The sequence below is a fragment of the Nerophis ophidion genome, linkage group LG18 (genome assembly GCF_033978795.1).
Source record: "Nerophis ophidion isolate RoL-2023_Sa linkage group LG18, RoL_Noph_v1.0, whole genome shotgun sequence".
In the NCBI taxonomy this organism is placed as follows: Eukaryota; Metazoa; Chordata; class Actinopteri; order Syngnathiformes; family Syngnathidae; genus Nerophis; species Nerophis ophidion.
The window spans coordinates 20,638,156-20,655,413 of NC_084628.1; the positions used below are offsets into that span (position 1 = coordinate 20,638,156).

Below are 17,258 nucleotides of genomic sequence, written 5' to 3' on the forward strand. Positions count from 1 at the left end.
TATACCAAAAAGTTATATTTTGGTTTCATCTGATCACATGACATTCTCTCAATCCTCTGCTGTATCATCCATGTATCCATTTTGGCATAGCTCGGTTGGTAGAGTGGCTGTGCCAGCAACTTGAGGGTTGCAGGTTCGATTCCCGCTTGTGCCATCCTAGTTACTGCCGTTGTGTCCTTGGGCAAGACACTTTACCCACCTGCTCACAGTGCCACCCACACTGGTTTAAATGTAACTTAGATATTGGGTGTCACTATGTAAAGCGCTTTGAGTCACTTGAGAAAAGCGCTATATAAATATAATTCACTTCACTTCACTTCAACTCGTCGTGTTTAGAGGAAGAAAAATACCGAGTTGCATCCCAAGAACACCATACCTACCGTGAAACCTGGGGGTGGAAACATCATGCTTTGGGGCTGTTTTTATGCTAAGGGGACAGGACGATTGATCCGTGTTAAGGAAAGAATGAACGGGGCCATGCATCGTGAGATTTTTAGCCAAAACCTCCTTCCATCAGTGAGAGATTTGAATGGTTGACCAAATACTTATTTTCCACCATAATATACATAGAAATTCTTTAAAATTCCTAAAATGTGAATTCCTGGAATTTTTTCCACATTCTGTCTCTCATAGTTGAAGTGTACCTATGATAAAAAATTACAGACCTCTGTCATCATTTTAAGTGGGAGAACTTGCACAATCGGTGGCTGACTAAATACTTTTTTGCCCCACTGTATATTTACTGTCTTCTCCAGACCATAGAGCGCACCGGGATATAAGCCGCACCCACTAAATTTTTGAATACTTTTTTCTCAGGATTTAGCCGCACCAGACTATAAACCACATTTACAGTCGTGGTCAAAAGTTGTAACGAACATAATGTCATGACTGTTTCGAGTTTCCAATACATTCTTCAACTCTTATTTTAATGTGATAGAGTGATTGGAGCACATACTTGTTGGTCACAAAAAGCATTCATGAAGTTTGGTTATTTAATGAAGTTATTATGGGTCTACTGAAAATGTAATCCCAGGAACACCAGAACTACCGTCAAGCATAGTGGTGGTAGTATTATGCTCTGGGCCTGTTTCGCTGCCAATGGAACTGGTGCTTTGAAGAGAGTAAATGGGAGAATGAAAAGGAGGATTACCTCCAAATTCTTCAGGACAAACCATAATTCATCAGCCAGGAGGTTGGGTCTTGGGCGAAGTTGAGTGTTCCAACAGGACAATGACCCCAAAGACAAGTCAAAAGTGGGAAAGGAATGGCTAAATTAGGCTACAATTAAAGTTTTAGAATGGCCTTCCCAAAGTCCTGACTTAAATGTGTGGACAATGCTGAAGAAACAAGTCCATGTCAGAAAACCAACAAATTTAGCTGATCTGCATCAATTTTGTCAAGAGGAGAGGACAAAAATTCAACCAGAAGCTTGTAGATGGCTACCAAAAGCTCCTTATTGCAGTGAAACTTGCCAAGGGACATGTAACCAAATATTAACATTGCTGTATGTATACTTTTGACCCAGCAGATTTGGTCACATTTTCAGAGGACTCATAATAAATTAAAAAAAGAACCAAACTTCATGAATGTTTTTGTGACCAACAAGTATGTGCTCCAGTCACTCGATCACAAAAAAATAAGAGTTGTAGAATGTATTGGAAACTCAAGACAGCCATGACATTATGTTCTTTACAAGTGTATGTAAAATTTTGACCACGACTGTATATATCGACACAAAATATTTTGCAAATGTTTATTTACATACTTTGTTTCCAAACAATGTCTGTAAAACAACAGTAAAACAGCTGATCAAACAAAACAGAAGTCATCGTCATGGACCCACTAGATAGCTCTCCAATCAGCTAAACAAAATCAATAACTTCATGGTGACGTTTTGGTGAATTTACTGAGGAATTTGTGAAACTGAACCAATACAAATAGAACGCCATTGTAAGTTAATAATATTAACACAGATGCTCGTAAACGTGTTAGCATATTAGCTCATGCTAACAACGCTATAGTCATTACATGACAATAGCATGTAAAAATATGCATGAAAACACTCCTACAGACATCACACTTGGGATGGTTTAGAAAGCTACTTGGACTGATGCATAGGAGTAGAAATGCTATGCACGGCTGGAAGCCGAACGGCACTTTGGTTGAAAAAAAATAAATACTTGCAAAAGAAAGGACACCCGCTGTGAGCAAAACTGTCCATAAGATGGCGGCATAGTACAACAATAAAACACGTTCATTGATTGATTGATTGAAACTTTTATCAGTAGATTGTACAGTACAGTACATATTTTGTACAATTGACCACTAAATGGTAACACCCGAATAGGTTTTTCAACTTGTTTAAGACGGGGTCCACGTAAATCAATTCATGGTGTATTTTGTTGTTTGTTTTTTTGACTACCGTATTTCCTTGAATTGCCGCCGGGTATATAGTATGCGCCTGCCTTGAATTACTGCCGGGTCAAACTCGCTTCACAAAATAATTAGCGCATGCTTAGTATTACCGCCGGGTCAAACTCGTGACGTCACGAGTGACACTTCCCCTGTCATCATTTTGAAAATGGAGGAGGATGATTTCAATACCGGTAATTTGAAATCGCATAAAAGGAAGAAGATTAAGAGCTATTCAGTTGGATTTAAGGTCCAAGCTATTGAATACCGGGATGCTAAAAAGAACAGTAAGCAGATATGTTTTATTAATATACCGTAGCTGCGTGTGTCAAATATGAGTCATTAAATGACTCCCGCCTCCTGGTGGTAGAGGGCTCTAGTGATCCTTCTTGCGACTACTCGGCTGCAGAAGAAGTGAACACGAGTGATGTGATATGGGCTGGGAACGGATTTGACGCGGGGGATGCACGACAGATCTTTTAGGATGTAACACCACTACTCCTATGCTGGCTATGTAAACAACCGGGCTGAAATAAAGCATGTTCCAGTCCTAAATAGGGGTAGAAAAGCGCTACACAAGTACAACCCATTTACCATTTACCATAAATACCCAGTGTATTATTTATACAATAACACTTCATGCTGGCAGCGGTGGGATAAAGAGATCACCCACGGAGCAGAACGGGAGGGGGAGTGGCCCGAGGATAATTCTGTCGTCGCCCGCACGTGAGGAGCCGAGCTAACTGATAGCAGCAGTTTTCTAAACTGGACTTTCAATCAAAGCAGGAGGCTATAAAGGAAGATCTCCATAGATAGATAGACTTTTTAAAACTGAAGAAAGATAATGAAGACTTCTATAAACAAGTTATTGATGCTTTTGATCAGAAGTAGCTGGCATGGACTTCATTTATAAGTAAAGGTAAGACCATAATAAATGTTTTTTATTAAATATGCTTTTCATGATGGTATCCTTACATCATACTCAAATTTTTACTGCATGCCTTTGGTAAGTGCCGGAGTGAGAAGAGGTTTTAAATTAATTAGGGCCCCGGCGGCAATTCAAGGAAATACGGTATTTTAATTTCGGCGGTTAACGAAAAAAGAAGCGGGTTATAGTCTGGAATAGCATGTTAACGGTCTGCCTGTTAACAATTAGCATATGTCAAAAAAACAAGTAATATGACCGTAAGCGGTAAAAAAATTAGCCCCAAAAAGTTAGCATGCTAACAGTGATCATGTGTCACGTACAAAGTTATATGTAATGGTGGCAAAATGAGCAAAAAAAGTTAGCCTGTAGATGTTAGCATGCTAACAGTTAGCATATGTCAAACACCCAGTTATATGACTCTGGGGTAAACATTTGTTAAAAATAGCTAACAAAAAAAGTTAGCTAGTATGCTAAAATCATTAGCATGTCTCACGTACCAGATTATACGACTCTAACGTGTACGTATGGCTGCAAAATTAGCTAAAGAAAGTTAGCATTTTAGAAGTTAACAAACATGAACATTTTGACTTCGGAACTGTTCAAATCTATAGAGAAATGTGAAATACGTAAAAGTTTGTATATTGCCCATTCTTTTTAATGAATTAATATATTCCGGGTAATCCTAAAATGTTTTGAACCAGACAGCATGTTGGCTTGAATGTCCAGGATGAGTGGAACAGTTCAAATCGGGTGAGAAATACGGGAAGTTTGAAAAATGGCCCATTCATTTTCAATGGGAAAAATTTAAATTCCTGGAATTCCTGGAAATCTGGGAATTTTACACGAACATAAGCTTGTTTTGTAAGATGTTTCCTTCAAAAGGGAATTACTCACCTGTCTGTAGTTGAGCGAGATGCTTCCCATTCCCACCATGTCGTACGCGTGAAATTTGTCTGCAAAAGACGTGCCATAGTGAATAAATACATAAATAGTGTCGGGACAGAACTTTCACAAGATTTTACAGAAGAGTTTTTCAAATTTAGAAGCATGCAGTGTTCTGCTAAGATGAGGAAGTGAGGACTCAATTGATCCTTCCGTTAATTGATCAATTCTGTAAGAGATGTGTCCCAATACTTTTGTCTGTTCGCGTGAAGCTCATTTTGCTTACGGATCATGCTGTCCAGCTTCATGGTGAGGTACAGGAAGCCGGGATAGCTGATGGTCATGTCGGGCTCTGTGTACCGCAGGCCCACCAGCTGCATCACCAGGTCGTCCACCACGATGCCTGAGAGGACACGGCATGGACATGTGTGTCTTCATGTGGAGCTTCACCTGGGTCTTATTACCAAAGTTTAATTTTTTTTACACTGAATTCATGTAACTGAATTTTTTGGCCTTTGAATTTTGTGTTATTTGTTTTGTTTTTTAGCTTTTTGCTGACAATTACCCTGATGAAAAAGTGGTGAACAAAATTTCCATCCATCCATCCATTTTCTACCGCTTATTCCCTTTTGGGGTCGCGGGGGGCACTGGCGCCTATCTCAGCTACAATCGGGCGGAAGGCAGGGTACACCCTGGACAAGTCGCTACCTCATCGCAGGGCTAACACAGATAGACAGACAACATTCACATTCACACACTAGGGCCAATTTAGTGTTGCCAATCAACCTATCCCCAAAATTTGTGTTTAATAATTCAGTTTGTTAAAAAAGTGTTTTCAAATTCAGTGTGTAAAAAAATCTATGAAATTGTAAGCATAATTTGATGTAAAAAAAAAAAAAAAATTCAATTCACATAATTCAAACTTTGTTGTGAAAGCCTTTTTTGACACTGAATATTTTGCTTTCGAATTTTGTGAATACATTTTTTTTTACATCAAATTATAGTAATTTCATTGAACAAAAAATTGTGAGTAAAACTTGTGTGTTTAAAAATTCAGTTTGTCAAAATTTGTGGTCTAAAATTCAGTGTGTATAAATTTAGTGTACCAAAAAAATTTTTTTTTTAATTCTATGTAAAAAATTTACATGTAAAAAGATTCAGTGCAGAAAAATGTGTTGCTTCAAAACTCAAGACTCACTCCCGGTAAATTGAAACTGAAGCATTCTGTCTCAGTGGCAGCCAACGAGGTGTCAAGTTTGTAGTCACGTGACACGAATATTATAACAAGAATATATGACTACAAATGTTTTAAACTGAATTTTTTTTGCACCGAATTTTTTAACTGCATTTTAAAAAAACGCTAATTTTGCTCACAATTTTTTATTCAATGAAATTGTCAGCATGATTTGATGTATTAAAAAAATTCAGTTCACTAAATTCTATTTTCGTCATGAAAGCTTTTTTTGGCACTGAATTTTTTTCTTTTGAATTTTGTTAATGGAATTTTTTTTAAATCAAATTATGATGACCACTGAACAAAAAATTGTGAGTAAAATATGTGAGTTTAAAAATTCAGTTTGTTAAAATACAGTGGTCTAAAATTCATTGTGTATAAATGTACTGTAGAAAAAAGTCAGCATACATTTTTTTACTTAAAACAATTCCATCCATCCATCCATCCATTTTCTACCGCTTATTCCCTTTCGGGGTCGCGGGGGGCGCTGGCGCCTATCTCAGCTACAATCGGGCGGAAGGCGGGGTACACCCTGGACAAGTCGCCACCTCATCGCAGGGCCAACACAGATAGACAGACAACATTCACACTCACATTCACACACTAGGGCCAATTTAGTGTTGCCAATCAACCTATCCCCAGGTGCATGTCTTTGGAAGTGGGAGGAAGCCGGAGTACCCGGAGGGAACCCACGCATTCACGGGGAGAACATGCAAACTCCACACAGAAAGATCCCGAGCCTGGATTTGAACCCAGGACTGCAGGACCTTCGTATTGTGAGGCAGACGCACTAACCCCTCTGCCACCGTAAAACAATTCAGCATAATAAAAATTCAGCGTGAAATATTCAGTGTAAAAATTCAGTGCAGATATTGTAATTTTTTTTATTGTTAAATATCAAATCATGGTGACAATTTTATTGAATAAAAGATTGTGAGCAAAATGTGTGAGTTTAAAAATTATGTTTGTCAAAGTACAGTGTTTTAAAATTTAGTGTGTAAAAATTCAGTATATAAAAAAAATCAGCACAAATAAAATTGGTGTAAAAGAATTTCAGTGCAGAAAAATATTGCTTCAAAACTCAGGACTCATTCCCGGTAAATTAAAACTGAAGCATCCGGTCTCAGAAGCAGCCAAATAGGTGTTTTCGGGAGGGGCACTGAAATTCGGGAGTCTCCCGGGAAAATCGGGAGAGTTGGCAAGTATGGTTGAAGGTGGAATGGTTTGAATCGTTTGAAAAATGTGCAAATGGTGGAAGTTAGAAAAATGGTCAATTCATTTTGAATGGGAACAATTTCCCAGAAAACATGGTATTCTGGGAAATCTGGGAATTTTTGGAATTTGTTAAGGAAAAGCCCGCGATTCCCGAATAGGCTGAACAGAATGCTTTGGAGCATTTCCCAAAACTAAAGGGGTTAATTCCCATTTAGAAAAGTGTGGGCTTTCTCGCCACCTAAAGCTGGGACGAGGCACTGCAGCGTATTCATTTTCTCCAGTCTTACCTGCGGCCTTCAAGGCGGGGCCCACCTCTTCATACTCTAGACGCTGAGTTTTGTTCTTGTCGTACACCAGAAAAATGTCCTGATGGGGAGGGGTCAAAGGTCAGGGCCGAAAGCACGCAACAGAGGACAGAAGGGGGTGGCGACCTCACTCACCGTCCACATTCGGATCTTTTCCCAGAGACTCTGGAACTCCCGCCAGTTTAGCTGCGCGATGCCTTGACTCTGGAGGAAAGGTTGGCATCAAGGAAACTGACAAGCTGCATGACCTTTGACGATTTAAACCATTCCAAATTCTAAGTGTGAGCGTTTAAGCCATGTTTGCTGATATAAACTTCAGTCCTATTTTGTTACTTGGCACATGCTACACTGCAAAAACTGAAATCTAAGTAAGATGAAATATCTCAAATAAGGGTGATATTTTACTTATTTTCTGTCTGATAAGATAATTCTTCTCACTAAGCAGAATTTATATTAGAGTGTTTTACTTGTTTTAAGGGTTTTGGTCCTAAATGATCTCAGTAAGATATTACAGCTTGTTGCTGAAATTTAGTGAACTATATTGAGTAAAACATGCTTGAAATGAGAAAATCAAGTGTTGCAAAGCTGTGTCATCAACATTCACAAGTATAAAACTATTTTTCTAAAGTAATCTTTTTCATACTTCAAGCATGAAAAAAAAAATCATGATGTCAAGATAATGGCACTAGCATTTACTTAATTTAAGAATATTTTTCAACATATTGAGCAAAAAGGTATTTTTTTTCTACCAGGAAAAGTGCACTTGTTATTAGTGAGAATATACTTATTTTAAGATATTTTTTGGGTTCATTGAGGTTAGCTAGATTTACTTGTTTTGGAAAGTCTTGACAAGCCGAATTTTGTTGTTCTATTGGTAGATCATTTTGCTTAGTTCCAATGAAATACTCCTCATATTTGTATTTTGTTTTTCTTGTTTTTGAACACTGACTTATTGCAGTGTAACTGTTTGTTCGAACGTTTTGTTACCCGACGGTATCTGGCTAGCATGCCTTGCTGTTAGCATGTCCTTAGCATGCTAGCTATTTAGAATAGAATAGAATAGAATGGACTTTATCGTCATTATATTTGTATATAACAAGATTAAAGACTCCAACTTAAGGTACAGTAGTGGGAATAAATATGGGGTGAAATAAATAACACAAGATGTAATAAAGGAAAAACCAACCATTGAAACAAACAAACTACTATCCAATAAAAATAATAAGCAATCCTGTACAATATACGAAACTTTATAGAAATACAAAATACTGTACAATATACAGAACAAGACAAGAGTACCGAAGTAATAAATAACAATCAGTGTCAGACGTATTGCACTCAAAGGGTAGTATTGCACAGTAGGGTATTAGGGCATGATATTGTGTAGGGGTGAATTAGCTTGCAGTTCGATTATTTTGGTACTTGAAACATGCCAATTGTTAGCATGTAAACATGTTAGTTTTTTTGGCAGATTTTTCAGATACACACCATTTTGTTTACTGTTAGAATGCTAATGTTAGTGTGTTAGCTTGTTAACATTAGCATTTTAGGCAGATTTTTGAGATATACACCAAAGTCTCATATTTTGTTTACTGTTAAAATGCTAACATTAGTGTTTTAGCTTGTTAACATTACCATGCTAGCATTTTTGGCAGATTTTTGAGACATACACCACAGTCACATATTTTGTTTACTGTTAGTATGTCAGCGTTTTTAGATTGTTTTGAATTGATGTATACTTCATGTAGAGCAGTGGTTCTTAACCTTGTTGAAGGTACCGAACCCCACCTGTTTCATATGTGTATCCACCGAACCCTTCTTTAGTGAAAAATAAAATGTTGTTTTTTTTCAAATTCAAGACCAAGTTATATGTTTTTTTTTACTGCTGCACAAAATGAACCATGCATGAACATCACCTTGTTCAAAGAACAAAACCAACACAGTGCATGAACTCAGAACAAATTACGCACCTTCAAATCAGTTGGAAAATTAGAGGGAACATTCTTTTGGGGTATCCATAATAACGCTGATAGGGAGAAGTTTTTATTTACACGATGAGTCAGGTCTGTCTTGACCTCCGCGGTGGAGCCACCGCCGAACCCCTGAGGCCGACTCACCAAACCCCTAGGGTTCGATTGAACCCAGGTTAAGAACCACTGATGTAGAGTCATCTATTTTGATACATGACGCATGCTAACTGTTGATTCAAAATGTTTGGCTACCTGACCCTATTTGGCTAGCATGCTAGCCTTGCTCTTAGCCTTTCCGTTCAGCTTTTTAGCCTTCACATGTACATTTCTACGAAATCACCTATTCTAGTTGCAAATGTTGATTTGAAATCTCTACAATCTTTACAATGATGTTGAAAAACGTATTCAGGTGTTACCATTTAGTGGTCAATTGTACGGAATATGTACTGTACTGTGCAATCTACTAATAAAACTTTCAAACAATTCAATCAATCAATCAAAAGGTACAGTAAAAAAGTCGACCAATCAGAGCCTTTACGACCTACGTCTCTAAAACGGCAGTCGGGTTTGGAGGGGGAAGAACGAGCCACCATTGCCTAAACCAGGTTTAAAAAACTCTGAAGAACGAACCACCATTGCCTAAACCAGGTTTAAGAAACTCTGTAGAATTCATGCAATTGTTGATATATGCCAGTAAACTCGAAAGGAGACCTCCATGAATCCTCAGCACTTTAAAACAAATCTCGCCTGAACAGGGACTTGAACCCTGGACCCTCAGATTAAAAGTCTGATGCTCTACCGACTGAGCTATCCAGGCTCTGGCTGTCCGGGGTCTGTGTGTACAAAGTGGATCATGAAGGATACGTCCATGAGGACCACCAGGCTTTTGCAGTGCTCCAGTTCCAGGTGCTTCTCGCTGCCAGCCAAGACTGACGACACACAACAACAACATGTCATTCATGTGTCAAACACAAAACAAGCATTGTGTCAATTGGGAACAACAGTGATGTTGCATTATAGTTCAAACCACCAGATGGTGCTGTTGTCCCTTTCCTAAACCAGCCCCATGACCATGTGAGGACAGCAGCTGGACTTTTACCGGCCTGGGGCATATTGTCAAAATAAAAGAACTTATTCCATCCATCCATCCATCCATCCATTTTCTACCGCTTATTCCCTTTCGGGGTCGCGCTGGCGCCTATCTCAGCTACAATCGGGCGGAAGGCAGGGTACACCCTGGACAAGTCGCCACCTCATCGCAGGGCCAACACAGATAGACAGACAACATTCACACTCACATTCACACACTAGGGCCAATTTAGTGTTGCCAATTAACCTATCCCCAGGTGCATGTCTTTGGAACTTATTCATAATGAGATATATTGATATATGATATCACCAGGCTAGTTTTGGCGCAATACGCAGAAATAAAAATTTCAGATGTTTTTGTTTGTATGAAATGTTTTTTAAAATACTTGTATCACTAAATTTGAATTAAATTTTGCTGCATATTTTTGACAGAAAACAAATTCATGGAAAATAAATAAATACAATCTTTTTTCAGTACAAAGTACCAATTTTCAATTTTAGCATCGTTAAAACATTCATCCAAAAACTTTCCAACCAGAATTTGAACCTGAGTTAAAGAAAACGACCACACTTGGAATAATAATCCTGATTTGGATCTTGAACTCTACTGATAAATAAGACATTATCTAATATGGTGTCGCTTAACCATTGTTGGCCCTCGAGCGCCCCGGGAGGGCTGCAAAAAAATAACTTTCTCAGCTGTGTGGCTATATATACTTGTAATACACGTTTCCACCACTTGTGGCAGTAATGACAATATCAAACAAACAGAGGAAGTCTGGCTAAAGTCACAGAGAAGTTTCTGAAGCGCAAAAATTATGACCAAAGTGGTTTAATTCCATTGAATTCAATCGAGAAGCATATTTTTATTATTTATTACTACTTTAGATTATTTATTTGAGCACTTCAAGATTGTGCGTATTTCTTTCATTATTTCTTTACGGCTCCCTTCAAATGCAGTATATTTGATTAGTACTTATTTTTGTAATCAGCCTGACCTAAGTCTTAGGTTTATGTGTTTTAAATAAATGATCTTTGTGAGGAACACATGCTTTCATATCATTTGACAAGGTTGCAAACTGGAAGTCGGTTAGATAATGTATGATTAATGAATATGATTAAAATCAAGAGTAATTTTACTAATTCAGTATTAACATTTGAGTGAGCCCCGGGCCTTTCTATAGTGGAAAAGTTGGACCCGAGGTCTGAAAGTTTAAGAATCCCTGATCTAATTAATTTTTAACAAACTATGTGAAGTGCAATGTATTAATTATCTATTTAAGTTAACAATATTGATTTATTTATTTACTTAATGATAGTTTGTGTTATAAATCAAGTACAAGAACTGATCAAATGTGTTCATGATTGGAGAAGGGGCAGGATTAAGTAAGATCTGCTTCTTCCTACTCCTTCTCACACAAGTTGAAATGGTGAAACTGTAAATATGTGACAAGTCATATTGTAATTATATGCAATTTTACAATAAATTAATAGCAAACTAAACTGTCCTCATGTGACTAACGCTTTCGCCACTGGCGTTAGTGAAACTTTTTGATTAAATTTGCCATTGTGTTCTTATCAGTGACGGAACAGGAAGGGGCTGTAAATATGTTTGAGGTCAGCACCTTGTCATTCATTAAGTAAGATTTTACATGCGCTTCTTTACGCTAAATGATAGAAATACGAAAAAGGACTGAAAGCGACCAAAAAACCTATTTCCTCTAGAGCAGGGGTCGTAAACTCATGGACCGAGGGCCATTTGCGGCCTGCAGGCCCATATTATGTGGCCCTCTACTTAACTTTATAGTTTAGAGCACAGGTGTCAAACCCAAGGCCAGGGGGCCACATGTGGCCCGCCACATCATTTTCATTTTATAAGGCCAAGAAATAGTAAGTCTCAATAAAATATCTATCGCCATTTTGACAGAAAAAATACATAAACATACTGTAAACTATTTTAAACTATTATATTATCTAATAATGATTAAATATTATGTTATCATTCGTTCCATTTTTTATTGTTATATTGCAAATAAATACTGAAAAACTTGCTCGACTCCTGATTTCAAAGCAAATTACCCATGAAATTGTACACTTCAAAAAGGAATATAATTCACGGTAAAAACTGACAGAACTTTACTGTAAAAAAAAAACAAAAGTGGCACTGTTTACAAACAACAACAGTAAAATTTACGGTAAAAAACAACAAAACGAAACTGTCAGCTCAGTGGCCCGAATTTTACTACAAAAACAGTAGTACAAGTTTTCCGTTTCCATTAATAAGCCAGAAAAAAACACCGTACATTTTTTACGACAAAATTTTGCAGAATGAACTGCCAGTTTTTAATCACTAAATACACCGATTTCCTACGGTGTACAAACAAAATTCATATAATAATTAAATGCATAGGCAATTGTGTTACAACATTATTAAGCAAATCCTCATTGAATTAATATTAAAATATTATTCACTGTTACATAACTGTGTTGTGGCTCTCAGTAAAAACCAGTTTGACACTCCTTGTTTAGGGTGTAAGTGCACCTGCACACCCTATAAATATATTATGAAATCCCACTACAAAGAACGGTCCAAACACAAAATAATATACAATATACAAAATCCAAAACCAGTGAAGTTGGCAAGTTGTGTTTTTCATAAACAAAAATAGAATATAATGATTTGCAAATCTTTTTAAACTTAAATTCAATTGAATAGACTGCAAAGACAAGAAATTGAATGTTCGAACTGAGAAACTTTATTTTTTTTTTGCAAATAATCATTAAATTAAAATTTAATGGCAGCAACACGTTGCAAAAAATTTGACACAGGGGCATTTTTACCACTGTGTTATATGGCCTTTCCTTTTAACAAAACTCAGGGGTCTCTGTTGTTGTATTTTAGGCTTCATAATGCGCCACACATTTTCAATGGGAGACAGGTCTTGACTACAGGCAGGCCAGTCTAGTACCCGCACTCTTTTACTACAAATCCATGCTGTTGTAACACCTGGCTTGGCATTGTCTTGCTGAAATAAGCAGAGGCGTCCATGGTAAGGTTGCTTGGATGGCTACATATGTTGCTCCAAAACCTGTATCTACCTTTCAACATTAATGGTGCCTTCACAGATGTGTAAGTTATCCATGCCTTGGACACTAATACACCCCCATACCATCACAGATGCTGGCTTTTGAACTTTGTGCCTATAACACTCCGGATTGTTCTTTTCCTCTTTGTTCTGGAGGACACAACGTCCACAGTTTCCAAAAACAACTTGAAATGTGGACTCGTCAGACCACAGAACACTTTTCCACTTTGCATCAGTCCATCTTAGATGAGCTCGGTCAGACCCAGCGAAGCTGCCAGCATTTCTGGGTGTTGTTGATAAATGGCTTCCGCTTTGCATAGTAGAGTTTGAACTTGCACTTACAGATGTAGCGACAAACTTTAGTGACTGACAGTGGTTTTCTGAAGTAAACCTGAGCCCATGTGGTGATATCCTCTACAGGCTTTTTTTATGCAGTACCGCCTGAGAGATCAAAGGTCTTAGCTTAGCTGCTTACATGCAGTGATTTCTCCAGATTTTCTGAACTGTTTGAGGATATTACGGACAGTAGATGGTGAAATCCATAAATTCCTTGCAATAGCTCATTGAGAAATGTTGTTCATAAACTGTTTGACAATTTGTTCGCGCATTTGTTCACAAAGTGGTGACCCTGGCCCCATCCATGGAAGCTGCTTTTATTGACAATCATGACACCCACATGTTCCCAATTAGCCTGTTCACCTGTGGGATGTTCCAAATAAGTGTTTGATGAACATTCCTCAACTTTCTCAGTCTTTTTTGCCACTTGTGCCAGGTTTTTGAAACATGTTGCAGACATCAAATTCCAAATGAGCTAATATTTGCAAAAAATAACGCTTTCCAGTTCGAACGTTAGGTATCTTGTCTTTGCAGTCTATTCAATATAATATAGGTTGAAAAGGATTAGCAAATCATTGTATTCTGTTTTTATTTACGATTTACACAACAGGCCAACTTCACTGATTATGGATTTTGCAACATGTAATTTTACTTTTATGATCAGAGCGCTAGATCACCAAAGCTGCTGGTCGAAGTCATTTAGTGACGAGGTTCAGAAATGGATACTTTGTGCGGCCCAGTTTCCCGTGGTCCCTAGATAGACTGAGTTTGAGACCCCTGTTCTATAGAGTGACGGCCACAAGCAGCCAATGAGAGCGCAGCACTGACCTCCTCCCTGGATGGTCTCTGTCAGCAGGCTATGAAGGTGATGAGGTTTACAAAATCCCCTCTGTAAACGGACACAATGATGGATACAACTTGACATATATGCTCGCTTTTCCAAAGGACAACACGTTTCCTGACCTTGTTGCAGTGCTTCTTGAAGAGCACTTTCATGGCTTTTAGGGAAGGGAGCGCAGTCTGGTGAGGGAACTGAGGCTGCTGGAAGACACCGAAAGGAAATGTTGACATGACTCTACAATACCAAGGGAATAAATCAGGGGTGTCCAAACTGAGGGCCACACACCGAAAATCCTGTTTTTCATTTTCAAAACCAATACAATATTTATTGTAACCATTAGGGCTCACCTCAATTTTGGTCAAGGTTTAAGTTCCCGGGAACACAAAAGGGTCTCTGTCATTAAAGTGATTGAAAAATAAGTCGAATATTCTCTGCTGGAGAAAGCCTTCGCCAAGTGAGGTCCTCGTGTGTGTGTGTGTGTGTGTGCATGTACATATTATATTAACATAATGGATATATAATTGCTGCGATGAGGTGGCGACTTGTCCAGGGTGTAAAAGAAATGTTAAAGTACCAATGATTGTCACACTAGGTGTGGTGAAATTTGTCCTCTGCATTTGACCTATCCCCTTGTTCCCCCACTGGAAGGTGAGGGGAGAAGTGAGCAGCAGCGGTGCCGCGCCCGGGAATCATTTTTGGTGATTTAACCCCCAATTCCAACCCTTGATGTTGAGTGCCAAGCAGGGAGGTAATGGGTCCCATTTTTATAGTCTTTGATATGACTCGGCCGGGGTTTGAACTCTCAACCTACCGATCTCAGGGCGGAAACTCTAACCACTGGGCCACTGAGCAAAAGGGAAAAGTGGTAGAAAGTGGATGGATGGATGGATATATAATTGGATACTAGGAGTATGTGAAGGTTTGACTTCTACCTTGTTTACTTCAATGGAGAGTGTTTCGCATATTTACCATCATGCTTTGTAATGGATTTAAATGGGTGTAATTTAGATTTTCTTATGGTGCCTGGACGTTTTTTTTAATCTTATCCACAATGTTCAGTAAGCATAATGTGTTATGTGTGACCGTGTCTGCTGACATTTTGTGTTGGTTAGAATTATTATTTTTTTTGTATAATGACTAAAGAAGGTTGTTTGCATCGGGTCATATAGGTAAATGCTGCACATAGCTCCTTTCACAGCATAAATAAAGGTAATTGACCTGAATGATGCTCATTATCCAATAGTTGGCGACCTAATGGCAGCATTCATTTGTCAGATGCAAGCTCCCTGTGGGTATGACCCCTCATTGAAGTTATAGACGTGACACCCTTCATTTAGATCAAATGTATCTGTTGATTATGGGTTTTCGTTAGTTTTTTATGTTTTTTTGGGTTTAATGACCTTTTTATCAAAGAAAAGTTTGTTTTATTTATATAGCCAACACATATACGCAACAGTGGAATATTTGAGCCTTGAGTTGATCAATAATTCAAAGCAACATTGATTTTGATTAACTATTATTTTTTGAGCAATGACTGTTTTGAAGAAAAAAAACAGCCTGCATGTCATCTTTGTGTTATTAGCGTCAACATTGCAAGATTTCCTCATTAAATTTCACCCGTCTCCTCTTTTATTGCACTTCTATGTTAAATTTTTGTAATGGTAATTTTATAATATGCTGGAGGCCGCACTTTGGACACCAAATTATGATTAACTGATGCGCCTTACCGCTTGTATTGAAGACGGGTCACGTGTTGCCGAGCTTGAAGCTGGACTGAAAAAACAGGAGAGTGAGGGAACTGTAGAGAAGGCTGCAGGAAGTGTGTGTGAATCCTAACGAGCGGACGAAAAGGACTCACGTGGAGGCGTGGCCTCGCTCAGTCAGCACCCTCAGGAGAAAGGAGCCCTGCTGATTGGGTTCGGCGGTGGACGGGATGATGACGTAGCGACCCGGCGGGAGGGTGCCTCGCAGCACCACCTCCCGCCGGGAGGAGTAATGGCTGGTGCAGAGCACCGGGGGCAGGACGCTCAGGTCCTGAGGGGACAGGTGCTTGTCCTCGTGAGGCACCTGGAGGGAACACACGCGAAAACAAGCTTGATTGTGATGCTTATTTTTTGTCATTATTTAATTATTGGCTCCTGGACACTTTAAAATGTGTCACCTAGACGGGGACTCAAACCCTGGACCACTGATGGGATTTACGGCTGTTTGAAGGAAGAAGGAAACCGGATCTTGTGGAGCTGTCAAAAAACTGGCTCGATGTTATAGTTCTTTTTTTTTTTTTTTTTTTGCAACAAAATAATCACTGGTAGCCATTATAAGATAAGATGTGGATCAGTATGATTTAAAATTAAATTCAATTATTCTGAAATATTGGCAAAATTTGATTTAGTTTTTACTGTCAATATTCCTTAAGGTGGTCCTATATCCACATGCCTTGACAGTAATATCACTATTTACAACTGTCCCTAACCGAAATAACTTTGTAGCGCTTTAACGATACAGATAACAAATAAAAATAAATAAAATACACAGTAAATACAAATAATAATAATAAAAAAATACACAAAACAAGTAAGAATAAAATGCATGCACTGTAAATTATTTGCCACTGCCAAGATTTTGAAATTTATTTCTAAAAATGTTCCTAGTTTTAAGAGCTATTTACCCATTTTCAGTGATTGACTTTATAATCATAATCACAATCTTGATTTTAGCATGAAAAGGTATAGTTGTTCCATAATTAAAAATGTTGATAAGGAGAAAATAAGTATTTGAATAATAGTGTGGATTTCTCTACACAGAAAATCTTGTTTAAAGATTCTGCAACATCCCGAGGATGCAAGTTTAATAATGTTTTTTTTTCAGAATAAAATACTCCTTTATATCTTAAAAGCCCTGCTAATTTTTATGCTTACAAAGCTTAATTTAAGATGTCTTAACAAGTACAATTACCTAAC

At 38.1% G+C, this 17,258-nt stretch overlaps 1 protein-coding gene and 1 non-coding gene across 3 annotated transcripts in view; both read right to left on the minus strand.

Moving 5' to 3' along the window:
- Positions 1 to 17,258, minus strand: part of zgc:85932 (uncharacterized protein LOC405875 homolog) — a 55,978-nt gene that overhangs the window by 4,967 nt on the left and 33,753 nt on the right. The window contains exons 11-19 of one of the 2 annotated variants that reach the window (XM_061877538.1): positions 16,157 to 16,365; positions 16,026 to 16,071; positions 14,421 to 14,495; positions 14,286 to 14,346; positions 9,811 to 9,875; positions 7,112 to 7,180; positions 6,959 to 7,037; positions 4,509 to 4,625; positions 4,235 to 4,293 (exon numbers count right to left, since the gene is read on the minus strand). In XM_061877538.1, the coding sequence (XP_061733522.1) occupies positions 4,235 to 4,293; positions 4,509 to 4,625; positions 6,959 to 7,037; positions 7,112 to 7,180; positions 9,811 to 9,875; positions 14,286 to 14,346; positions 14,421 to 14,495; positions 16,026 to 16,071; positions 16,157 to 16,365 (780 nt within the window). Of the gene's footprint in view, positions 1 to 4,234; positions 4,294 to 4,508; positions 4,626 to 6,958; positions 7,038 to 7,111; positions 7,181 to 9,810; positions 9,876 to 14,285; positions 14,347 to 14,420; positions 14,499 to 16,025; positions 16,072 to 16,156; positions 16,366 to 17,258 lie in introns of both variants that reach the window. The other variant, XM_061877537.1, reaches the window with a different exon arrangement.
- trnak-uuu (transfer RNA lysine (anticodon UUU)) lies at positions 9,691 to 9,763 on the minus strand. Its single transcript has one exon. It is a non-coding gene; the product is annotated as a tRNA-Lys (tRNA).